General features: G+C 40.8%; 1 protein-coding gene across 12 annotated transcripts in view; it reads left to right on the top strand.

The window, feature by feature from the left end:
• The window catches only part of GAB1 (GRB2 associated binding protein 1), a 116,228-nt gene that overhangs the window by 41,131 nt on the left and 48,436 nt on the right, over positions 1 to 26,661 (top strand). For 5 of the 12 annotated variants that reach the window (XM_074377952.1, XM_074377974.1, XM_074377962.1 and 2 more), the window contains exon 2: positions 15,748 to 15,845. The exons of the other annotated variants lie outside the window; for them this stretch is intronic. In XM_074377952.1, coding sequence (XP_074234053.1) covers positions 15,748 to 15,845 — 98 coding nt within the window. The remainder of the gene's footprint in view (positions 1 to 15,747; positions 15,846 to 26,661) is intronic. 12 annotated transcript variants of the gene reach the window in all.

Raw genomic sequence — 26,661 nt, 5'->3', positions numbered from 1 at the left:
TATTCAAAGACTTAGAGGATGAGTATCATAAAAGAGCTTTTGATTTTCCAAAGAGATTGGACCACAGAATTCTTTCCCATGAGTTCCTCTAGTGCATTTAAAATGTAGAATGATTTGCAGAGGCTTAGTTTATGTGCACCAGAAATATCCAGTTCTGTGTATTTACAATTCAGAGTTCTCTGCAGCAGTGCTGAGAATGTACACACAAAATATACTTTCTGTTACCTAATTGGAATTTTCTCTGGTTTAGGAAGTTTTTTTTTTTTTTTCCTGCTGTTTTGTTAGAATTTTACTGACCTGTCACCCCTCTCTGTTCCTCCCAATCATCCAGGCAGCGTTCATTTGTGAAACAATAGCTGAAATAAGGGAGATCAGCAGTAGCGGTAGGATCCCGCCCAGTTAGGGGATGGACCTGTGCCGGAGGGAGATGCTTTGTGTAGCGGCAGGAACATGGATGGTGTACAGATTCAGGTGCAAATGCTAGAACTACCTCTCACTAGCATTACGTGAGGTCCCTAACCCCTTGGAATCTGTTTTTCATCTGTAAAACGGGAACTGTAATAATAATGCTGAAATCACATGACAGATGAGAACATTTGTCTTCTCTGAAATGGCTGACATAATGAGGTACTCATTGAAAGTTAGCTCTCTGCCCTTCCCCTCCAACCCCTAGAGCAGCCAGGAAGCAGCAACAAAATCGTAGTCTGTGAAGTAGCGGAGCTGAGACCTTCCTGAGTTTAAGTCACTGAGGGCCGCGGACACCAGCAGGATTCAGCACGGGGTGGCCCGGTGTGTGGTGAAGCCATTGGCCTCCAGAACCGGAGAGCCTAGGGTCAGCTATACCAGCTCTGTGATCTTGGGAAAGTCACTTACTAGTTCACTGCCTCAATTTTCCCAATCTGTAAACTGGGGCTTATAGCACTTAACCTCGTGGGGTTGTTGGAGATCCCATGGGTTAATTTGGGTGCAGTGCAGGGAACAGTCCCTGGCACATAACAAGGCCATGTTTACTACAGTCTATTACAATGAAAAGCTTTTTTTTTTTTCTTGTTAGTGTGTAATGCCAACTTTCAAAACCTTACGTTGAAACGGCTGTAGGCTTTACAATGAGAACTGATACTTTCCATCGAGGAGGCCGTTGTTTCTGCACAGGGCTTGGCCAGTTTCTTTAACAGGAGACAGATTTGCTCTTAGAAGTCTGCCCGGGTCTTTCATCTCTCCCTGTCTGTCCACTCTGTGCAGCTTTTGTAATGAATGTGGAGCAGTTGAAGTCACTGACTTGGGTGCAGGCCAGGCCAGTGTTTCCGTGGGCATATATCACTTTCCGAGACCGGTCCTGAGCAGGATGATGGAAATCAGAGAGACGGGGAAGCTGGCCTTCTAGGCAGCCTGCATGAAAGGTGTGTTTACCATCTTCTCGTATTGATGCTGATGGATCAGAATCTTACTTAGTATCTCGGTGAATGTTTTTCCCTCTTACCTTACAACTTTTCTCTCTTCTTTTGAGCTGTCATTTTGCTTGTTCTATGGTTAGACAGACTAGCGTTGATGTGTTATGGCTCTTCCTCTATTGTTGTTTTACTGTGGAAGATCTTCTCTTTAGTTAACTAAATATTTATTTAAGGCAGGTAAAATTTCTCCATAGAGCTGTCTATTTTTGTAGAGTATATTGTCTTTTTCCCCCCCTCTAAATAAAATAACCCCGGGGGGGGATGTGCTCGTTGAAATAGCAAGTGAAAGTGTGTTTCACTCAAGAATAGTGTCACTTGAGAACACACTTTTATTTTCTGCTCTGCTTTTGTATTTGGGGCTTGGGAAACTGTTTTTATTATTTTGGAAAAGCGATGGAATTTTATCATTTTCCTGAAACTCCCTACCTTCACCTTTCCTGAAAGATTTCTTTTGAAGTCCTGTTTTGCTCTGTTAAGAGGTTCCATCACTTAAAGTGTACAGAAACTGGCTTGCTTTAGGCCTTTCTGATGGTCTGTTGGCTTTATAAAAGAGACTGAGAAGCAGGAGTTGGAGGATCATATGACTGCTAGTGTGAAATCAGGGGCAGTGATTTGTTTCCCTGAGCTGTTATGATTTTTTTTTTCTGTATTTGCAAACAAATGTGTGTCCTCCGACCTTGTTGGGCATTGTGACTAGGATGGGAGAGATGTTCTCTAGTTTTAAACTTTATTCCTACTTCTGTTCCCTAATTGTGGGGGGTTTCTGTGGTTTTAGTAACTCCCGTTGTGAAATAGGAACTGATTCCTAGTACAGTTTAGCAACTGCTAAATTGTGACATGCACACATTTCTTTTTAACTTAACAGTTGTTTTCTGCTGTTTTCTCAGCTTGAAAGCAGTAATTGTGAATTCAAATTCCAGGAAATATTTTTCTTCCATAGTGATATGTCACAGGTGTTTGAGTGCTACACACAGCCCCCACTCCATTTCTAATGTCAATTTAGTGGTGGTAAAACATGGGTAATAGCTGTGGGTGTCAGAAATCTGGACCCTCTCCCCAGGGGCTCCGTATCTCCCTCCATATGTTACGGTACCTCCTGATATTTCTGAAATGTGCACTGTCAGAGCACAAGGACGTGGTGTGCTTTAATATGGGAGTTTCTGAGATTTTTTATATATGCTTTGGACATAAAGTAGCTGGCACAAACTGCATTCTGCATCCTCTTACAGAGCACAGTAAAGGGAGAAAGTTGTGCTTTGAGGGTCATGATCTTCTTTATATAGTCTCGCTCTTTTAAAAATATTTTTTTTATGATATTTGAAGACGCTGAGAAGAAAATAAAAATTACTTGTAATTTTACCACTCAGAGCTATTGAGGTATTTACTTCCAGACTAATTTTCTCTACTTATGTATATGGATGTGTAGTTATTCTTTTATACAGATGCCTATAAACCTTTTTGAAATCTGGTTTTTAAAAAGCAAAATATATACGAGAACCTTTTTCACATCCCAGAAATATTCTTTGAAAATAGGATTTTAAATGGCTGCACAGTTTGGCATCCATTGTAGTTTGGCTCTGAGAATACAAAAAGATGTGCCAAAGAAAAAAGTCCATTTTGGGGGTAAGGTCTTCGCTCCTAATTTTATGTTTTAATTTTTTCAAGTTGAAGTACAGTTGATTTATAGCATTGTATTAGTTGACAGCAAAGTGTACAGCAAAGTCATTTAGTTATACATAAATATCTATTCTTTTTCAGATTCTTTTTCCATTATAGGTTATTACAAGATACCATATTTATTTCCCTGTGCTATATAGTAGGTTCTTGTTGTTTATCTATTTTATATATTTTAGTGTATATATGTTAATCCCAAACTCCTCGTTTATCCCTCCCCTGCCTTTCTTCCTAATTTTAAAAATAATTGGTTTAAAAAAGTAATTGAGAATGTGTTAATTTTGTGCTTTGCTCAGGATAAACCTATTTATTCTTTGCCACATTTTTGTAACAATACATTTTCTTTATTGAATTCTTGGTATAACAACAATTATAGTAATTAATTTTTAATTAGCCATTTATAGCTGATTAAACAAGGGAACTTTTCAAAAATGAACTTATCCTATTTTAAAAAACCAAGCCAATTTTGAAATAGTTCTTCCTTTTAAACTTGAAATAAGGTTAACATTTTTTGCAGCTGAATTTTGGGTTCACCTACCAGTTGGTACCATTGGCTCTGCTGTAATTTGGGGGTGAACTGGACCTTGAGCCTCCAGGCTGTACAGGACGGGAGAGGCCAGGCAGTCAGGGAAACAGAGCCAGATGGTCCTGTGAAGGGTACCAAGCCCCCTGCAGAGATAGACACTGCACCTGACAGCCTGGGGCCAGCAGCATGTGTTGGTGGCTTTGTTCACCCTTTCCTGGAGAGAGAAGCAGCTCTTCCCCTCTGCTGGCATATTTGGAAACTGCTCTGCAGGCCCTGTTCAGCATGGGGTAGCAGGTGCCCAGGCCGTTCATGTCTGATGGGCAGTGGGGGTGGAGGTGGTGGCAGAGTTGGGGCCGAGTTGGCAGCCCCTGTTGGCTGTCTCACGAAATCCACATTCTGGCATTCTCCAAGTCTTTCAAAGGAATCTGAGTAAGTCATTTAACCCTGTGTCATTTTGGTTTACTTGGCATTGAGAGAGGAGTAGTAATGACACCAAATGGAGCTGTCAATCAGTGGGTCTCAGTGGCGCTTTGCAGCTTGAAAATTGAAACCTCCAGCGCAGAGTCATCTCTGAAAATCATCCTAGAATTGACTAGTGGCTTGTCCTTGACACGCGGGAGCTGACGTGGGCAGAAGAATGAGCTGGAGAGTCACGTGTCCCTGAGTTTACGTTTCTGTGTAGCTACTTAGGAGCAGTATGACTTTGGGCACATTTCTTAATCTCTCTGAACCTCATCCTTAAAAAATGATGAGAATTATAATTGCTTTCAAGATAAAATGAGAGCTTGTATTTTATAAGTGAATGGCCCAGAGTACGCTTTCACGGTGATGATGGATTTGCTGCAAGTCATCTGACTGCTGTGTGGGTCCCTGATTGATTATTGATCATTTGGTAGACCTCCAGCCTGACCGAGACTGAAGGTTGCAAGCACAGCCTTAAAGCCCTCGCTGGATGAAGAGGAGGGGTTTTTTGGTTTTTTGTTTTTGTTTTTGTTTTTGTTTTTGTTTTTGTTTTTTAATTTCAAGAGGCTCAAGCCAACTTGATAATTTTAACCGCAGTATTAGTAAACTCTTCAAATAAACATAAAACAAAACACAATCAAACACATACATACATACATAAACCACTGCAATAAGACCTTCACACAAGGGCAATGCATCTCTGGTTTAAGGCAACCATGTTTGTAGCTTAATTATAACAAATTAACATCTAAATGATGATTTAATGTTACGTCTAGCATTTGATGCACATTTAAATGCATGGTCAAAACCCTGAAAAACCAATTCAGCACCAAAGATACCTTATCAGTAGCAAATTCCTATTTTACTTCTGTAGTGCACATACTTTTGGTGTCTACTGTTGAAATAAATTTACTTCTTACTGTAAATATCAGAGGACTATACCTGTTGCCCTTATAAAAATAATTTACCTTGAATAAATATTCAGATTTTCCTTTCTTGACAAACCAGAATGAGAATTGTTTCCCCTTCTGAATACAGCCTCCTCATGCATTGAGCTAAACTTGAAAATGTAAAGCTTTATAAAGAGATGGCCCAAAATACAGTGACTTAAGTTAAAAGGTTTGGGGGGCTTTTTCCTTCTCTTTCTGTCTCAGGACAATCCAGATGGTCTGTACTGGTCCAGGACTAGTAGGGCACCTCAGCAGACAGACTACTTGCCATATAGTTTCTCTGCCATCCCATGGGTGCTGCTCCCACCTCACAGTAAAAGGTGACTCACCATGACCTCTTTTCAGCAAAGAGAAGGGAGACAATCTCCATGTTGGACAGATCACTTGCACTCACATCCTATTAGCCAGAACAGAGACACATGACCCCAGCTAGCGGTAAGGGAGCCTGGAAAATGTCATCTGTAGCAAGCCAGACACCCTGTGAAGGCTGCGGTTACTGTAGACCAGGAGCTGGCAAGCAGTGGTCTGAGCATCAGATCAGCCAGCGACGTGTCGTTGTAAAATGAAATTGTATGGGGATAAGGCCACGCCCAGTCACGTTTATGAATGGTCTGCAGCTGCCTTCCCATTACAGTAGAAGAAGTGAGCAGTTGTGCCCGAGACCTTATTGCCGGCAAAGCCTAAAGTATTGACTCTCTGGTGCTTTACAGACGTTCGCTGACCTCTGCTATAGAAAAGGGGGCAAGGAGTGTTAGGGGAGCAGCTGGTAGTCTGGTAAGCAGATGAGTCACTGCCTTGGAAATGCAGAGTTAGGAGGTGGCTCTTGTGAAGATTCATGACCCATGGGGAGTAGGGGATATATGGGTGGTCGTTGAAAAAGCAACATGAGGAAAGATTTAAGGAGCCAGGCGTGAAGTGCCCTGGTGGAGGTGAAGTGGGACGTACAGAGGTTGGTTACGGAAGTGAGCTTCCATCTTTACAGCGGAGCATCTGCACTCAGGTACCGCCCCCGTCCCTGCAGCCCACTTTTCGGTCTTGCCCTTGACACTTGCTGCATCTTCACTCCGTTACCGTAGGTCAGATCTTCTTTTCCCTTTGCCTTCTCACTGGTCTCCCTGCACAGAGCCTCAGCCTCCTCCAAACCCTCCAAGGTCGCCTCCTGTAAGTGTGTCGTACGTTACTCCTCTTTAAAAAACATCTTCCAGTGGGCCCCATTACCTACGCAGTAGAGGCCCACCTCCCTGGTTGGTCACTCCAGGTCTTCGCGCACTTTAGCACTAATCTTGCTTTCCTGTCCTGTTCTCCTTCCCAGCCTTACACACACCCGGGTCTCCAGCCTCGCAGAAATACCTCAGGTCTAGTCTGTGGTTGGCCGTCTCCATGTATTTCCTCCTGTGGTTTCCTTAGCTTCACTCTGGTGAAAGGCTTTGGGGGCCTGGGCTACAGTGACAGGGTAGGCACGTTCACAGCTGGGCAGATGGGGGTGCCAGCCTCATTTTGGCGCCTCCCACACTTAGAGTTTCCTTTCCAGCTGGGCCCCTTCTTCCAACCTAAGGAGGTAAGCTCTCCCTCCTTGAACACTCATAGAGCTTGGTTTCTGCTTCCTTTGGCACTCGCTACTTTCTGTGTGGCGTTAGAGGCATCCCGTGTCTGTTTCTGGTCTTGCAGAGGCCATGAGGTCCTGAGGCTGAGTCCAGATCTGACCGAGCCCTGCCGTCTTCACTGTCACCTCATAGGTGTTGGTCAGTGGTACGGGATGCTCTCTCCAAACAATAAAATCTGCCGATGAATGCCCCTCCCGAAAAATGGAATTGACTTCCCTGGAGGAGTTCAGGTGCAAATGTAAACAGGGCTCTAATAGTTACGTTAAAAAGGAGTGCCACTTAAGATCTTCAAGACCCAGAGCAATTTTTAGCTAGTTTTTAGAAAGAAGACACTGCATTGTAAAAGTGTTTTCTTATGACCTGAGGCAGTATTTGAATGCATTCATATTTGGAAGTTTCAGGCAAGTTCCTTGAAAGCCAAAGCTGAGCCAGAAAGCAGACAGCACTTGTATGAGGCATGAGGGGCAGGGGAGCACGTGGGCAGGACCGCCTGAGTGCAGGAGATCTGCCACCTGCAGAAAAGCCACTTGGTCCTCTCCCAGCGCAGGACAGGAGCCTTTCCTAACTGGTGCTATCGGAGATGTACCTTACTACCTTGACGGTCCGTCTAAAATCACCACCTTTTACTCATTGAAGGTAGCGTTTTCATAGCTCCGTCTTTCCACAGCCACTCATCCAATGTCAGAAAAGCTTTCATTTTTGTAGAAATGATGTCCCTATGGAACACCAACTCCTTCTTCCTCTGTCTTTTTAACCAAGCCTAGAATGATCGTGACATAACTTGCTGATGCTGGCAAAGAATTCATGCTGTTCACTCATCCATCTCCTGTTAATGAAAACCTAGTGGAGTTGGCGAGGGTGGTGGGAAACAGAGGGATAAGCATGCATCTTAAATGTATATTCAGACCTTCTGGAAGGACTGGAAGGAAAGATACCAGCTAGACAAAGTGCTCTGGCCCCACCCGTGAGTTCGAGTTGATGCTCAAAGCCCACCTACAAGTAGTGGTTACAGCCCCCTCTGACAGAGGGATGTTGGAAAGGAGGAAAGGGAAGGGCCTTTTTTTCTTCTGCTCTATGCATTTTGCAATTATTAAAGCATAAAACCACCTATTCTGGAATTTTGACTCAAGCTTAAGTTAGGATGAAAAGCCATTGCCAAAGTTACTGCTTTCCTTCCATCTCCTGACTCCTTGTACTTATGACCCTGGTCTAGTGCCTGGTGCAGTAGTTGGCAAACAGTAAGCCTTCAATATGTTATTTGTTGAAGAAATAAATAAATGGACTCTGGCACTTAATTATAAGAGCTGTCTGGAAGATTACATGGATACTTCAGCAAAATAATGAAATGTCCCCCTCCTCCGTCCACCCTGCCAACCTCCTCCAGTACATGCGTCCCTGGCACCCCTCGTGGTCTGGGTGTAAACGTTCAGGAGGGGTGAAGGAGTGCAGCCTCCCGTTACTGAAAGGAAAACCCCAGCGTTGGGTGAGAGTGTCATGGCCCCTGTCGTAATAAGCCTGATATTAAACTCAGCCAAAATGAGTTCATTTTGAGTTAATCCTGTGTCTTACAGCACTGGATTGAGGTACAGATCTGGGCTTTGCGTGTAACAGAATAGAATTTTGGAAAGGAAGTAAAACGTTTCAAGCAGAAGTCTCTTTCAACTTGGTCTGCTGTCTGATTCGTTTGAAGTTTGTGGGTGGAGGGTTCTACAAATTTTGATCTGCAACAAATAGTAGATTGATGGTATTTATGAGCAAATGAAATAGAATATATATCCCTTATTTTTGAGCTCATAATATTTCTGCTCTGGGTATGTAAGCGATAACACAGCAGAAACATCTCAATCAGAGGGAGGTCATTTGCAAAGTGACTTGGAGTGGACACTGCCATGTAGTGGGCCGGTATTTGAATGTTGCATCACAGGGACCTGCAGCTGATCATCGCACCATCCTTCACTGTTCTTTGTCACTCAGTCCTCCCAGTCTGTGTTTCTTCATCTGGAAAATGGGAATAGTAACCATACTTTCCTTAGGGGCTCATTAATGAGGTAATTCGTGGAAGACTGTCAGAACAGTGCTACATCCAGTGCTTGCACCAGTGATGCTAAAACCAATGCCATTGGAACGGAGAGACCCCAAAATACAGTGAGTTAAAGATGATATGTGATTTAGTGGCATCCAGGCTTGCAGGGCAAGGCAATCAGGCTTGTGGCAGAAATCCAGAGACCCAGTTTCCTTCTTCCTCGTTAGAACACCCTCCCCCCATCTCAGAGTCCATCCGCATGGTCAGAGCGAGGTCGTGGGCACCTCTGTGTCCAAGCCTGAGGCAGAGGGGGAAAGGGTATAGAGGCATCACGCCATGTCTTCAGGCCCTGACACCCCTGCACTCACTCTCTGTTAGGGAGAATTAAGTCACCTGGCCACATCTGGCTGCCAGAGATGCTGGGAGTGGAATTTGTAGCTAGACGACATGTGCCCAGTTGGAAGACATTGACGGTGGAAGAACAGAACAGACTTGGGGGAGTGGGGCTTAATCAAGTGCAGCCACTATTTTATTTATTAGAAAATAAGATTTCAAGGGAGGGCCTAAGTATCCTTGCTCGAGGGGAAGAGGAATGGAAGAGTAGTTGCAGCACCAAATGTGTGTCTCCCCTAATATGTTAGTTGTCTTTTGAGGGAGGGGGTCCTTTCAGGGTTAAACCACAAATCCAGGTAAGCCTGGAGGCAGAGGAGAAGGGGTGGGTGGAAGGCTGTAGAAGGGGTGGGAACGTGATAAAGGGAGTGAAGGCTGACTAGCTGTGTCCTTTCTCAGCCGCCACTAACAAGAAAGGCCTGCTCTGTAAATAAAACTTAACCCCTTATCTGACCCAGCAAGGACAAAGTACAGAGGCCTCTGGAGAAACTTATTGTAGGAGCAAGGAAGTTATTTCAAAGCCCAGAAAAAAAAGGCAGAGAAGAGGGAACTTCTGCAGAGAAGCCTGAACTTGAGCAGAGACTTACTCATCTTGATTTTTCTCTTTCAAAAATATACTTTGCAGTATGTGAAGGAAAAAATTACAGAAATATTCACTGAATATTTCAAGTAAAAAAAATTATTCCGTAAGCAACTTTTCTCAACAGAAGATATGCACAAGTTCTTGAGGATCTCCAAGTTGGGGTAAAGTTCTAGTGTTAAAGCAAATATTTTTAAATGCTTGTAAAATTGATCTCCAAGTTATTTTTATTCTTGTGCTTTTAGCAATTGCTAAGAAACAGAAGGCATGAAATGATATTCTGAATGGCTATATAATATTTTTTAAAATCTACAATTTGAGGCTTGGAGGTAACTTACACTGGACTCTCTTACATGCGAGTAATGCTCAAATGTGAGCAGACATCAGTTTTTGTTTTTATGAGTAACATTTTGCATAACTGCTGAAAATAGCTGCAGCTTTTTAAAACAGATGGTCCAAAAGTTGACAGGAAAGAATGTAGGTCTCTCAGTTTTTATTTTTCCCCCACCAAAGTGGCAAAAATAAATAGGAGCACCCACCCTGAACCAAATTTCATGTAAAGGTTTACCTCTAAGGTAGTAAGTTTCCTAAGAGGTGGGATTTTGTAGATTGACCTGTTGGACTCGGTAGAGTCAAAAGGCAAAATAGTGCTTAAATCCCTAGTTTCTGGTGCGTTTATCAAAATGATTGCTATGCGGTTGAAATTGAGCTTTTGCTTTTTAAAGGAAAATTCAGTTGTGGAGAAATATATGAAGCCTACAAAAACTTATTTCAAAAGTGCTGACACCTTAAGAGGGTGGTCAGTGGTGATGGTGTGTTAATGTTTTATGTGAGTAGGACCTTGCTGGTGGCCCAGGAAGAATTCCAATTGATGAAGTTCAGATTCTTATGATTTCCAAATTCCTCTGAGGTCTTGGACTGGTAGTTAATTAGTTACTCTTGTTTAGTTTCCGACGTTGAAAATAATGAATATTTTGATCATTCAACAATGAATTTGTGTTTATGAGGGGCTTTGAAAAGGAAGGCATTTCTTTAATACTCAGATGGTGCTGTTAGAATCAGTGAGCAGATTACAATAGTAGTTCTGTCCAACAGATAAAGTTAGAAATATCCAGAATTTTCCCTGTGTGAAGTACTAGGTCATTGAAGCTCACTTAGATTTTTGTTTTTCAGTAATTCCCATTAGTGATCATTGTACCTGGTTCATATCTGTATGTCCTTGCGCATGTTCACAAACCCCCTTCAATTCTTTGATTCTGATGTTTGCATTTTCTTTTTTTAATTGAAGTATAGTTGATGATATATGTTATAGGTGTGCAGTATAGTGATTCATAATTTTTAAAGGTTATACTCCATTTATATTTATTATAAAATACTGCCTATATTCCCTGTGTTGTACAATATATCCTTGTAGCTTATTTTATGCCTGCTAGTTTGTGCCTCTTAAACCCCTCCCCCTATATTGCCCCTCCCCCTTTCCTCTCCCCACTGGTAACTACTAGTTTGCTCTCTATATATGAGTCTGCTTCTTTTTTCTTATATTCACTAGTTTGTTGTATTTTTTAGATTCCACATATAAGTGATACCATACAGTATTTGTCTTTCTCTGTCTGACTTATTTTACTTTGCATTATACCCTCCAAGTCCATTCGTGGTGCTGCAAATGGCAAAATTGTGTTCTTTTTTATAGCTGAGTAGTTTTCTATCATGTGTACACATATGCATATGTGTATATATATATGTATATGTGTATATATATGTATATGTACACACACACACACACACACATCTTCTTTATCCATTCATCTGTTGATGGACACTTGGGTTGCTTCCAAACTGTTTGCATTTGCTTTACCTTTATTGTTTCAGTGACAACCCACGATTGATAGCTCTCGGGCATTCATGGACTCCAGATTATAAACTGCCTATCTGGAATCTCTCACTTTAGCTTGTCTGAATTTGTCCAAATGAAAAGTCATAGAATGGCCCCTATGAATTAATAAAATCATAGCCCAGGGGTCAGCAAACTACATCCTGTAGGCCTGATTATGTCTAAGAAGGCTCTTTACAGTTCTAAAAGATTGTAAAAAAATAAATAAATAAAAACAAGAAGAATATGAGTCATGGACCATGTGTAGCAATTGTGCAATGCCTGAAATATTTACTACCTGACCCTTCATGAAAGGGTCTGCTGCCCCCGTCATAGACAGATGTCTAATGTTAAGTAGTTAAGGCACAGACTATGGGGCCAGGGGACATTGGTTCAAATTCTGGCTTTACTACTTCCAGTATGATCTTGAGCAAGTCACTTAATGTCTCTCTGGCTCATTTTCTCACCTAGGAATGGGAGTAGTTACAGGGCCTACTTCATAGGATTGTGGTGAGAACTGTGTTCATAGATAAAGTGTTTAGACCAATGCCTGATATTTAGTGAATATACCTTAAATGTTAATGATTATTACTAACTGTTGTGATGGGGAAAGACTAGAGATCATCCAGACTAGCCTTTGCTTTCAACTGGTGAATGTCCAAATTATGAAAGACAATTTTCTGTTTACTGCATCAAGAAGGAAGGCCCATTTGCTTTCTAATAGTGCCTGCTTTACTGAAAAAAGAAGTTGAGACAGATCTGTACTCAAATGTAAAAAAAAAAATGCTTGAAAGCATCAAAGGAAACAATAAAGATACCCACTTTTTAGGTGAAAAAAAGAATGTTAAATGTGACACTTTAAGACCAAGCAAACAGACATTCTTTGATATGCTTGTGACAAGAAGAAATAAAGTGGAAATGAGAGAGATTGGGGAGAGGATAATAGTTCAGGAGCGAAAGAGGGGGAAACAAGAACACGAAAAGCAGTCAGCAGAAGAGAAGAAAGATTTAGATGGAAAGGGAGGCTGGCCGTTTCTCCAGGTCAGCCAGTGTTAACATCCCCCCTTCCCTGGGGAGCCCACCTTTATGATTCTGTGTGTCCAGTTTAATTGCTCCCATTTGAGGGGAAGCGTGTTGCCTTTTGTTTGATTATTTTCCTGTGCAGAAATAAATCTTCAGCACCAAGTCAACTAATGTTTCCTGAACATGCATTATTTGTATGCTCCCTCAGAACACCTGTCACATACATATACAAAATCATCATAGTCTGTATATTTCTCTGTGAAGCCAAGTAATTGTGTTCCCTTTGGCCACTTGCCTTCATCATCATCATTATCATCATAAAACATCTGTTGGATGCCTGAAAACCTCTCTTCATCTTCTCTAATACCTCCTGATTCGCTCCCCCTGGCTCTCCCAAGTAGGGGAAGAACAAACTTGCTTTTTTACAAAATACAGAAAATGTTAAAAGAAACAAACAAAAAATGAAGTACAATTCATTCTTTCTTTCCCCTTCTGTTTCACTCGAGTCGTTTACTCTGTTTGTGGATATTGGACCAGAGAGACCGGAGAGATGAGTGTTCCAGGATTGGTTTTAATGATGTCAGGGGACTTGAAGTAATGGAGATTACACGGTGAAGCCGCGCATTGATTATTATTACCTCATCTTATTAGCTGATGGAGACCTTTGAGAGGACGAGATTGCAGGGCTTTCAAGCCTGCAGCTCCCAGAACCTGATCCTGAGAGCCTGATACTTGTCCCTGCCCAGTGGGACTGTGTTAAGAATAGCGGCAGCTTAGCGTACTAGAATACGTTTTACAGGAGTGCTAAAACTATGTCCCTCATCCTTCCAACCGACCGTTCAGATAAGGTGAGCCCTTTCAGATCCACTTTAGCCTTCCTTCGTGGCAGTTACAGAATTGAAGCCAGTTCTGCTGGTTTACTTGTGTTTGTCTTCTCCACTAGAATTTAAGTTTGCTGAGGTGGGCAGATTTTTGTTTCTCGAACCACTAATGTTCCTCCAGGAGCTAGAACAGTGGCACATGGAGGTGCTCGATAAATATTTTTAGATGAGTGAGTGAGTGAATAAATATAGTAGTTATTCATTATTTCCAATGAAATATCTTCCCCAGAGCATATAGGTTGCTAGTTGATGTCATTTTAGATGTTTTTGTGCTAAGAATATTTTAAATTTCGAATGAATTGTTTAAACTGTTGAGTATACAAAAGGAAAATTGAACATGAAATCCACATTTCCATGGGTTGATACTGTAACTTAAATGGCAAACAGTAAGACTGTTAGAAAATACCCATGGCTCAGGCAGTGAAAGCCTTTAGTTGCAACTAAAAATGTTTGAGAAGGCTTTTAAAATACAGTTGTCCGTTGGTATCTGAGAGAGATTGGTTCCAGGACCCCCCTCGGATACTGAAATCCACGGATGCTCAAGTTCCTTATATAAAATGGCTTAGTGCATGTCCTCCCGTATACTTTAAATCATCTCTTGATGACTTCTGACACCTAATACAATGTAAATAGTTGTTAGAGTGTTAAATTGAAGTTTTGCTTTTTGGAACTTTCTGGAAGTTCTTTTTTTCCTGAATACCTTTGATCTGAGATTGGTTGAAATTGGATGTGCAGATGTGGAGGGCAGACTGTATCGTTGTTACCTTTATTCTCAGAGAATAGCATAATGAATACTAATTTTTAAAACAGTGCTCTTTCAAATTGCAGTGGCTTATAAAATGCCCTGGTGCTGTCTTTCAAGCATGCCTCCCATATACCCTGTCCTAAGGTTTGGAGGTAATAGAATGAGGAGTAAACCAAGAAGGAAGGCGCAGCCTGCAGGGCTTGGTGGACCCACCCTGGGAAAGCAAGGCAGGAGCTCCCAAGAGGAAAGCCCGTGGGCACCCATTTCTGGGCAGGCAGAGGGGCGGAGCAGGGGGGATTCCAGCAGAGAGGATCTAGGAAGGGAGAGGATTGATAAAATGGGAATTGCAATGGGGGGCTTGGAAAAAGTTGAAGATCTGATAAACACAATTGGTGAGGTCGAAAACAGAGAATCCATCAGACCTCTCCCCAAGGAGCATTCTCCATTGCGTGGCTCCGGGGGTAGTGACCCTGACACTGGACCAGCAGCACTGGACTGCCCTAACTTGGGACTGTAGGAAACAGCACATCCATGGTTATGAGAGTGTAAATGCCCTTTATTGATTTTAAACTCTTAGACTCAACTTTTAGAATAAGAAAAAAAAAAAAACAGAAATCGAGGTGATTATAGAACAGATTGTGTGTGTTATCAGCCTTGACGATGTCAAAGTTTGTGTATGATAGATGAAAATTAGGCAGCGGAAGGGCATGAGGGAAGATGGGGGAGAGGATGAGAACATTGTTCCAGGAAAGTTACCCTTCTGTGCCTGATGAGCTACGCAGGGGTTTAGTATGTGGCTGGAAGTCCCTGTGATGGAGGGACTGGAGCTGGCGGTATCACAGCTTTGGGAGGGAGGAGGGGAGAGGCAGCAGAGGGAAAGTGAGCTGCCTCTCCAGGCTGAACTTCAGTAGATAATGTCTAAAAGTGACAAGTCACATGTAAGTGTAGTACCGGGAAATCTGAAGTATCTGAGTGTCCTGATAAGAGACTGGACTCAGCTCAGACGGTTCAGATGCAGACTTTAATGAAAGGACAGTGTATGGTGCTGTGAGCTGGGTTTGGGATGAGGGTTCTTATACCCTTAGGGCTGGAGGGACAGTGGAAGAAATAATAAATGCTAATTTAGAAACTATATACAAGACCAGTGAGCTCTGGAGCAATGTGGTGTGACCCCACCCACCCACCCAGGGGCACTATGCTTAGGAACTAGACAACCATTGCTGGCAACTAGGAGTTAAAGCCAGGAGACAGGCGTGGTGGGGGTGGGGGTGGGGGAATAAATGCACTCAGCCCCTTCCCAAACACAGAGAAGGGCAAAGAATTGGGGGGATAGTGCTAAACCAAGAATAACCAACTCAGGGTAACCACCGAGAGAAGCCAAAACCGTTCTACTTTTAGAGTAGAGCGGCGTTGGGGGTGGGGGGCGAGGATGTTTGCCATGGGGATGACTACATTGCCTGATAAGCTCTTTTGTACCATTTGATGTTTTAACCTCCTACAAGTATGCACTCCATAGAACATTTTTATATAAATACTCTTTTATTCAGCACCTTTTATTTGATCTAAAGCGCTGCAGCTTGGTGGACTGGAGAGACTCGGTCTGCTCTCAAGTTGCTTAAAATCCACTTGGAGAGAGAAGATGCTAGACAGACCAGCAAACAAAACAGTAAATATGACCCCAAGTTGTGATTAATGCTGTATGTTTCCCAGCATGCAGAAAGTCACTGCTTCTTGTGTAAACTTAAGTCTTTAATAATGATACTGCACTGATTTTCAAAATATAGTTATTTGGGAATGGAAACCGTTCTTTCTTGAGTAGCTTGTTTTGCTCTAAGTATAATACACGACATGCTGAAAACCAGATATACAGATGGAACAGCTGCCTCTTCATTGTTTTGTTCCTTTGTTACGTTTTAATGAATGATTTGAACAGACTCCGAAACATTAAATTAGATATATAAGCATACTTTAAGAATTATATCATACTGTTAGCGTATTTAAAACTTAGTAGTGATATCATTGTCTAAAAATAGTAAGTTTTAAGAAAGTCAGTTACTTTAGCTGCTTTGCCCTCTATAAATAATTTGGTAGTAAAACAGACAACAGATAAAAATTAACCCGAGGCTTCATGTCCAAGTCTAGAGAGCTGGGAAAATCTGCCCCCCCTTCCTTGTTCCTGACATAGAGACCTTGATGGTTAGATAAATGTTTCAGGGGTCCTTGGTGGAAATTTGCCTTTCCTTGCTTTTCTGGCAGAGATGTGAGCAACAGAAGAGAACTTGGGAAAAGCATTAGCAGTGTAGGAGTTTCTTCTGTTTTCTTGATACTTCCTGTTGCTGAGGGTTTGTCCAAAGGGGAAAGATAAATGAACGGAGGGAGATGGATGTCAGCCGTCTCCTCATTCACAACAGACTGAGAACAGAAAAATTTTCACTCTTGTGTTCCTCTATCCTGAGCATTTGCTTATTAAAAGAAACCTTGACTACATCTCTCGGGTCCCTCTGTTTCCTCCATGAAAAAGCGGGTGAGGGTGTTTAAAGCTGATACTGTGTTACATGTAAGATGTAGTCATAAATCACTGGAAGGGAACTGTTTTTAGAACCTGCCAGAATTATCGTACTAATGCACTCCTACAGAGGGCATTAAACAGAGTAATTAAGGGAACTCTGTTTATCTTAGTGCCTTTATTCACCTCCGAGTGTTTTTTGTGTGGATCTTCTCATTTGATTTTTTTTTTTAAACACAATTCTGGGATACAGAGTTCTCACCAACACTGGAGGAGTTGTAGATGTTCAAGTGCTTACATATGGGAGAAAATCTAGTATCACCTCTCCAGAAACCATTTTGTTTAAAATAATCTTGAGTTATTAGGCAATCTGACTGCTCTGGAAGTTAAGAAATGGAACCACTGGATACTGGAGCCCAGACACTACGTCTACTACTTGTATCTCCCTTTAAGGGAAGATTTTCTGATGTTTCGTTCATTGAGTGTAGTTTGTGTAACCCTGGCTGGCTGGCTGGCTGGCTGGCTTGTTACAAGGCGGGGGTCACGTAATGGGTTGTTTTCCTAAGTCAGTAGCAGTGTCTGTCATCTTCGTATTTAAGGAACTGTACATGTTAGTGCGAAACTCGAGCATAAAATGGGCAGCCGGTTTAGAGGAGAGTCAGCTGTTGCTGGTGATGAGATCATAGACAGAACCCACACCCCTTTCCAGACAGAAAGATCCCCATGGAGATAAGCCTGCTTTCCGGGAGGAGTCACTCAGCCACGCCTGCCATCCCTGAAGCGGAGTCTCTGTTTCACTTTACCTGTCCCTGGACTCGAAGAACTGTGGAAATGAACCCATAGCTTTCCAGAGTCATCTTTATGGAAATAATTTTGTTTTAGCTGCTTGTGACTAAGAAACCTGAAAACCAAAAATTAAAGCAGACCGACCAGTTCAACTTAGAAACTAGCAGTTAGTAAATTGTCTTCTTAAATAATGAGACCCACATAACACTTAGATGCAATTTAGAGATCTAACTTTCCTTAAAAGGTAATGATCAAAAGTCCAAAGGTGCACAAGGAAACAGTGAACCTACCTACAATGAGCCAAGAGTTTTGTCTTTGGGATAAGAGCGTTGAATAGGAACTTTCTGTTCCTGAGTAACTGATTTGTAGAAGTCCGGAGTCGCTTTCTGCTCTGTGCTTTGTTCTGTTCTGTTCTGTTTTTGTTTTTCCTGATTTCTGTAGTGCCTGCCTTTCTTATGTTTTCTCTGCTCATAAGGACTCCACTAGGGGGCAGACAAAAGAATGGAGAAGAAAGGAAACCTATTCAGTGAATTGCATTCACTATGATTTTATGCCCTGTATTTGCTGCTCCTTCTGGGTACCTGGGGGAAAAGTTTTCCGATTTAGTTATATTTCATATAATAGCATTTAAAGTGGTTTTAAATGATGCTTATTTCTGCATTTAAAGTGTAAACATATTTATACAAGTTTAATGGAAATTTTTTAATAAATTCATTGTCATTCTAACATGTTTCCACCATCAACCCTCAAGCCACTTAATAATTATTTATGGATGTTTGTAATGATGGTCCCTATAAGGTTCACCTTATACATGAAGATGCTCATTCATTCACTCAGTCACCACTCATTGGGTCCCTACTTTTGCCAGGCGTCATGTGTGTTAGATTTTGAGATTAGATCAAGAAAGAGAGAGCTCCTAGGACGCTGATATAAACAAATGGTAACTTATGGTTGTCCTCTAAGCCATTTGGTGAACGGACTAGGCTGAAAGGAACCAGAAGCGATTCTCAATGGCTGCCATGCTGGATAGTTATTATTTCTGATTATTCTTTTCCAGTTGCTCCTAGAAGTTAGAATGCCATATAGTGTGGGGGCTTCAGTGCCATGCCTAGGCGGCGAGCTAGAGATGTTGTGTTTTTTATTCTTCCTTTGTCTTTGCTGCACCAAGAACTGGATCTAGTTACCCACAAGTCATTTACTTCAGCCAGCCTAGGGTTACATAATCTTAATCTTTAAATGAAAATCTCATTGCTTTCCCTTTTCGTGGGCAATTATTCAACAAAATACAGAGCAGTGCTTTTGTTTTTATTCTCATTTTTTTTGTTTTTAGCTTTTTTAAAGCTAGTCAAATTTTAACTAGAGACATTTTGTTTCTCCCCAACTTCCCCTCTATTTTTGCAACAAACTATCCTTTGTTCATTGTAGATAGTCTATAAATTTATTGCCTAAACTTTCCATTTTTAAAGTATAAACATTTAAATGGCCGAGAAGTCAAGGTATTTATTCCGAGAGTGTCTTCAGGGTACAATGCCTAACGTAAGTTCAACTATCAAAAGATCTTTTTTTCTGGAATAAATTCTTCATCCGTTAGACTTGATAAATCATTCTCTACAGCATGAGATCACCACTATTGGTAAACAAGTGGTAGTATTTCTTTGGAGAAGATTATACATATTTGTTTTGGTCATTATTTGCTTAGAGCATCAACTGCAAACTGTATAGCAAGTTGGACAAAGCCCAGCAGGACGTTATTTGAGTTATCATTAAATATCTTAGTTGCTAGAGTTTATCTGGGACGCTGTGCTGAGAAAGCTCATGGTAAATAAATGTCTTGCATTTTCACAGTTGTTAAATGTGTTTCCTTAATCAGGTTTCAGAAAGGATTTCAGTGAGGGCTTCACATTTATGTCCATAATTCTAGCATGATGAGCAAGACCTAGAAAAAGTCACAATAAGTGGAATATTAAGGAATTAAAATCTTAAACCAGAGAATTTTAAACTTCTGAAAGAAGTGTGGCTCATGAAACCGAAGATACATTCATTTTTATTTAAAAAGTTAGCTACGTAAAAAGTATGTATGTATATGAATAAAAATCAGATGAAAATATGGAAATATATACATATTTTTGATGGTGGTAGAATTATATATAATTTCCCCTAATTTTCTGTTGAATTTATTGTTGCTATAGTTTATTAAAAATAAATTTGTTAAGAAAATGTTCATATGACTTAAACAGTTTTATTCTGGAGAACACTTCACTTTGATATTGGCTAAACTCCAGAAATAAAGATTCCATCACAGTGGTTTAAAAGGCATAGATATTTGAAGTTTATAACTTACAAGTATAGGGCTAAGTCTGTTGCTATAGATTTTTCTTTCTCTCATTTTTTTTAATAGCTACTAAATTGTAAAGATTTCTTAGAATTAAATGCAGAGGATAAAAGTTAAATAAATCTTATCCAGAAATTAATAACAAAAATAATTTCATATAACTTAAAGTGATCAAATAGACATTTTTTTTTTCTACATGAATAAAATACTCCTTCAAATCTTTTTTTTTAAATGGAGGTACTGGAGATTGAACCCAGGACCTTATGCATGCTAAACAGGCACTCTACCACTGAGCTATTTCCATACTGCCTTTGAATCTTTAATAGTGTTAGTAGCCCGGCCTGGCCCCCACCCCCCCAGCAATCCCAGTTGATGTGAGCATGATGGGTTTTCCTTGGAAATTTTCCCCGTGTTTGATTTAGAATTCTCACTTTTCAGGAACAGGACAAGAACAACAAGCCTACAGTCGGTGTACCAGCTGGAACATGGGGGCTTTTACGCATTTGTGTATGTTCCACCTGACTTTCTGTCTACACGTATCTACTTCAGTAGCACCAACAGTCTTGGGAAAGGGGCAGGGACTGGATTGGAGGGTGGATATATTGAGTGGAAAAAATACAAGCAGGATATCCCTTTTCAGAATTTCATGACGGTCTGGTCCCACCACAAAGAGTTAGGGGGCTGTGGTCTTCCGAAGCCCTCTCATTAATTGGGGGAAGAGATACCATCTTCTCCTGCTCGTCTTCTCCATTCCAGATCCACCTTAAATACCACCAATTATATATTTTAAAGCAAAACGCTGAAATGTGAATTTCTGTGGTTAAGTGTAGGATGTCCCAGTGACGTCTCTAAAAACCCAAAGCCAATCCCTGTGCTCCAAACTCAAGGTTTATATTTGGAAAACAGTGTGGATCCTGTATTTTTAAAATGCTGTAAACATGTTTGTGTGTTTATTTTTAGCTTTTGCAGACTTTAGTGAACTTCCAAGTTGGCAAGTCAGACACAGTCAGTTGTCTGTTACCTCAGATGCCAGCATTTTGTGAATAACTCTGATTGTCTAATATAGTTAAAGCAGATGAGGGTGTAAGTTATCTTCTGTCAACTACATGTCATGTATCTATATGCATATTATTATACATTATATATATATATTATATTTATATATATAATATATAATATATATTATTATATTTTATTAGCTTCTGTGAACTGTATAACTTGGGTAGCAGTTTTGGTTGTAGTTCAAGATGAGTTGGGTCCTGCCAAATGGTACTGGCAGAAACAGCTAGTCTTTTTCTCTCTCCCCCAACCCTTCTCTCTGGGTCCTCAAGCATTAAATCATGCACACACAAATCCTTACAGTCACTGTTGTTTTCAGTCCATTGTATCTACTTCCTGTTGGTCAAAGGTTGTGAGGCTTGGGTGGTGTAGAGGGAGCTGGATAGTTGACAGGAAAAAGAAAGCTGGGCTCATTTTAAGGCCAACACATCAAAGAACGGGCAAGATAGCACTGATTTGTTGAACACAAGGAGAGGTAAACAATCAACAGCTTTTCTTGTGGGGTGAGATCATTATCTACATGTTACATGAATGAAAAAGTGTTTTTCCCCAAAGAATTGGGTCTTAACAAAAGGTTATGACCCCCTACCCACCCTGGTCATAGAGGGAAGGGAGGGCGTCAGCAGCCCCACCTGGGCTGAATCTTCCACATTCACGTCAGAGATCCTCTTGATTCTGTTATCTGTGGAGTAGCTTTTGTATCATGTTCAACTTTGTGCTTAGTTCTCCTCTTTGGGCGAGGTTATTTTTCCTTGCATCTTCAACTTAATGTGCTTTATAGTCAGTGACTCCAGAATGCATAATTTATCTCTTTGGAAGTATGTTTTTCTAAGGAAATCTTTCATTGCCGCACATCTTTTGTTCTGGAAGCTTTAGACAGAGTTTTATGTTGAGAAGAAAATTACACTAAGAGGTATTTTGGCCTATTACATATAAATACCATTATGGAAATTTGAATTTTGTTTTGTAACACTTTAGTGCTTTTCCTCTAGTTCACAATGTGCAAGTATTGTTTTTGAACCGTGATCCAAATATCAGCGTGTTACTTAATCATAAATTGTGAATGTTCAGTAACAAACTTAGAGGCAAAAAATGAGAATGTTTTTGCCCGGAACTCAAAATGTTAGCTTTACTCCAGAATTAATTATTTTGGATTGGATAGCTGAACAGGAAATAGAGCTTAGGGATTTATTGGGTTTGTGGAAGATACATTTTTTAAAATTACAGGTTGGTTTTGGTGTTATATTCTTTTTAAGTCACTGTTTAAGCAAACATGTTCTTTTCAAAAAAAAATAACAAAAACAACATAGATGACACGCATAGTAAGTTTGTGAGACCCAGTAAAAATCAGGAAATAGAGTCACATAATTGTTAGCATCTTGGGCCCAGCAGCCCACAGTAACCCTGCTCAGTTTCAATATTGTGGGTTTTCTTATTTAGAGCTGTAGTCTCTTTAGCAGTTGTTATTGCTTCTCCCTCAAAGAAAAGGACTTTAAAACTGCACTGCCCAGTGGTAGCTACTGGGCACTATGCGGCTAAATTAAATTATGTGAACTAGAAAATCAGTTCCCCGGTCGCACGAGCCACTTTTCAAGTTCTCTGTAGCCACTTTTCAAGTTCTCTGTGGCCAGAGGCAGGCTGAAGGCTGATTTCAGATTACATGGACTCCAAGTACCCTTTGTCTAGGCCAGAGGCAGGCTGAAGGCTGATTCCAAACATTAAAGTGGACTCCCTGACCCCACTTTCCCAGGGCCAGACCCTGGTGTGAGCTCACTGACTCTCAGTGCACACGCTGATAGGAAAAGGGTGAGGTCAGATGAAACCCAGAGCAGGTGGTCCTTCGACCAGTGGCTACTGCTGATGGTCGGCGTAGCCATTTCCGTCATCACAGAAAGTTCTGTGGGACAGCACTGCTCCAAAACTGCAATTAGAACTTGTATCTGTGCTGGAAACTTATGTGACTTTAAGATGTGACATTAGTTTCCTACCACTTAAACAACAATGCTGAAGTTAAAGCTCTCACATCTTGTTCTTCATTTCATCGTGGACTTTGACACTATGCTTCACAGAATATGGCATTTTGCCTTCTCTCCAGTGACATTCCATTCTACCCTCAGAGCCTGGAATGGCATTACACACACACACATGCACAACAATGCTGAATATATACAGAGAAAGAGAAAGAATATTTGTGTACATAAATAAATATATGAACATAAATAATGATTTATAACTGAAATATGTAGACTTCTCAGAATACCGTAGGCACTGGCTGAAGTTGTAGTCTCTGAACTTCAGCATGTTGGCGTGGTTCCGTACGGTTCACACTGACTTGTTTCTTGGTGAAGTTAGTTTCGCTTTTTGTTGACAGAAGCTTGTGGAGGAGATTTGATAGGATTTATGGCCAAACTCTTACAGTGATAAGAAGGCCCACCATTGGTTTGGCATAGCATCCAGTTGCAGGAAGTCTAAGCTATTGAAGACCAGAGACAGCATGTTCAGGGTCGCCAGGAGATGCTGGTTCATTTGCTCATTTGTTCAGGTAACAGTTATCACATGTGCCTTTGAAGGTGCCAAGTCCTTGCATGTTTGTGCTGTGCTAAGCACTGAGATTAAAGGGGAATAAGACGAGGTCTTGGGGAGGAAGGCAGCTGTACCAAGGACTGCTTGACATACAAGAGGAGAGTATGCAAATAGAAGCTGGCACAGATGGGAGCAGTCAGCTTTACCTGGCACAGGTGACCGAGAGCCAGAAAAGGTAAAAGGGAAGATGTCGCCAGTATTCTACACACCAGATTCCAGTTACTCCAAGTGGAAAAGATTAGTTCCTTGCCAAGATCTCTCAGTGTTTTGGAAAGTTTTCAAACCATGGGGGAAGGGAATCTTAAAAATGCCATTCAGAAGCATCATTTTAATGACTGTGTACGACTCCTTTTGGAGATGTGTCTTAGTGATTTGCTCAGTCCCCTCCTGTCACCAACCTTCCTGGTTTGTTCAGGACTGAGATGTCCCAGGACCTGGAACTTCATTTCTAAAACAGGGACAGTTCTAGGAAAACCAGGATGGCTGGTCACTCTACGTACTGTGGAATGTTTAGATCATTTCAAGTATTTACTCATATAAACAACATTGTGTGGAGTGCTTTGATGCCTATATATTTATCTGCATTTTGCCTTAATTCCTTAGGTGAGAGTCTTAGAGGCAGAATTAATGGTTCAATGATTCTGGGCGTGTTTGGAGCTCCTGATAACGCTCACAGCCCCTCATTGACTTTTGCTGTTTTCAGCTAGATTGGCAGGAATCTGCCGAGACATTTGTACTACCTCTGCCTCCACAGGTTCTTAGGGAGCCACACAAAAGACATAGCCAGGAACATACCTGCTCTGTCACTGGCTCCGGCTCCCATCCTAACTCTCGAGTGGGCCAGATTACATGGACTCCAAGTACCCTTTGTCTAGGCCAGAGGCAGGCTGAAGGCTGATTCCAAACATTAAAGTGTGACCCTGGTGTGAGCTCACTGACTCTCATTGCACACGCTGATAGGAAAAGGGTGAGGTCAGATGAAACCCAGAGCAGGTGGTCCTTCGTCCCAGTGCAGGTTCAGCTACACAGTCACCCCCCGCCGTCAGCCTCCTCCTCAGAGTAAGGAAGCCTTGAAAAGCCCCGAAGTCACTGTCTCTCCACAGCCCTGCTAATTGGGAATCTGATGAGGTACGAACTAGTATTCACAGGTGAAGATAAACTCAGCCTGCCCCACAGTGCTGTATTGAGAGGTATTGCCATGAGGTGACCTACTTTCCTGCGCAGCTTCAGTCACTGAGGTTGGGGTCCGGGGTTTCCTATCAAGCTGTGCTTTGTGGCGAGAAGTATTAAAGGATAGGCCTATTTCAAGCATTCTTAACATGCGCCTCAGGGGTTCTGTGAACCCCTGAAACTGTCTAATACCATGTATGTGTCTTTTTCTAAAGAAAAGATTCAAAATTGCTTTTATTAGATTCTCAAAGCAGTCTATGACCCCAAAAGGTGTAAGAACTAATTTGTGGCATATTAAATACTAGGAAGTTTTTGTCATTACTTTTTTGTTTGTTTTACGGAGGACTTAACACCAGAGCTTTGAGGTAGGCATCAGTTTAGCAATGATTTCAATGAGTAAATGTTATGTACTATTAATTAATGATTTAAAATTCCCTGAATTTTTCCCCAGCCACCCTAGCATTTGAGTTAAATTTGATTTAGGGAGGTGCTACTGTAGCATTTGAGTTAAATTTGATTTTTTGTGTTGAGGGGGGCTAGTTTTGCTACTGTGAAATTGGTTTAGGTCTAGCTAATTTGTTTTTTTGTTTTCGTCTAGGCATCGTATGTGAACTCGAAGGTAAAAGGTTTGTGGCACAGTTGTTAGCCTACATCTAGGCATTGTTCTGCATTATTTTTGGTGTATTCTTTTGTTTGTATTACTAAGCTAAAGTTAGCACAGATAACACTAGGCTAGAAAATGGTGACAATAGTTTGAAAACAGGAAATTTTAGGCTTGTGTGTGTTTGGAACAGATGATCATAATGACAGAGCCAGCGGAGTGGAAACTTCCACAAGCCTGTTTTTTCCTTATTTTGCTCTGCGAGAAAAGATGGTGCTTCCTGGAAAACAACTCAAGTATTTTAAAGCAAATGGTTTTCTTTTGTCCCTGCTTCATGGTTAATTTGTTTTTCTTTATTTTATTTACCCTGGTTGTATTATTATAGAAATTTAATATCTTTCATAGATAAAAAGTAATTCCCAGAGTGCTGAATATAGTTATTTAAATATCTAAGTATATTACCATTACAGACATGGTTTTTAAAGCAAATTAAAATTGTAAGAATATTATAACCACCAGACTTTGAGGGAAGAAATTTGTTCCTCTATTTTAAGTGCTCCCAACTTTCCTTTTTTTTTTTTTAAACCCTCTAAATTCTAGTCTTTAAAACAAAGTAGATATACTTTGTCTAAGCTGTTTCCTGACTAAGGCTCTCTCCAGATGTATCCTGGAATTCTATATTTAAAAGAAAGGCTAAATTTATTCACTAATTGCAGAATAAGAAGAAGAGTATGCATTTCCATACATACATAGACTTTTTTGTGTTGTGTACACCATTCCTAGATTTTAAAATATTAGTTAATAGACTTTATTTTTTAGAGCATTTTTAGGCAAAAGCTTTTAAAATGTAATAGTTTTAAAACTATAGCAGTAATAAATGAAAGCTCCTTGAAAAAAATCAGACTGCACAAAATCATATAAAATAAAAATGCAAAACTGGTCTGACCCTCCCATTCCTATTCCTGGAATGACCACAGTTAACACTTCCGGTGTCTCCTTCCAGACCTGCTCTCTAAACATAGTTGGTGCGTGCATACAAACACACAATCATTTCAGACAAAGTAGCATCATACAATTCTGCAACTTGCTTTTTTTCTTTTAATTTAACAGTTACTTTGTGGGTATTTTTCATATATACAGATCTACTCACTTTTTAAATGTTTTGCATTGATTTATTATTGTATCAATGTCTCATAATCTACTTAAATTTAGTCATTACCCTGCTGATGAAGTTTAGAGTAAAGCCTATCTTATGAAAAATAGCATTTTCATTTTGTGAAACGCGTATCTTCAACCATATCGTTTCACAGATTTCTGAGACGATACGTATATTTTGAATTCTAACAAAGACTTCATAGTAATGACCTTTCCTTACATACCAGTCATGAAAGACCTTTTAAGAGATGTCAGAATAAGAAAGTTCCTCTCTCCTTTTCCCCCAGTTT

This window comes from Camelus bactrianus, chromosome 2 (assembly GCF_048773025.1).
Source record: "Camelus bactrianus isolate YW-2024 breed Bactrian camel chromosome 2, ASM4877302v1, whole genome shotgun sequence".
NCBI classification, from domain to species: Eukaryota; Metazoa; Chordata; class Mammalia; order Artiodactyla; family Camelidae; genus Camelus; species Camelus bactrianus.
Note: the sequence above shows the minus strand (reverse complement) of the source record. Positions and strands in the feature narration are given on the sequence as shown.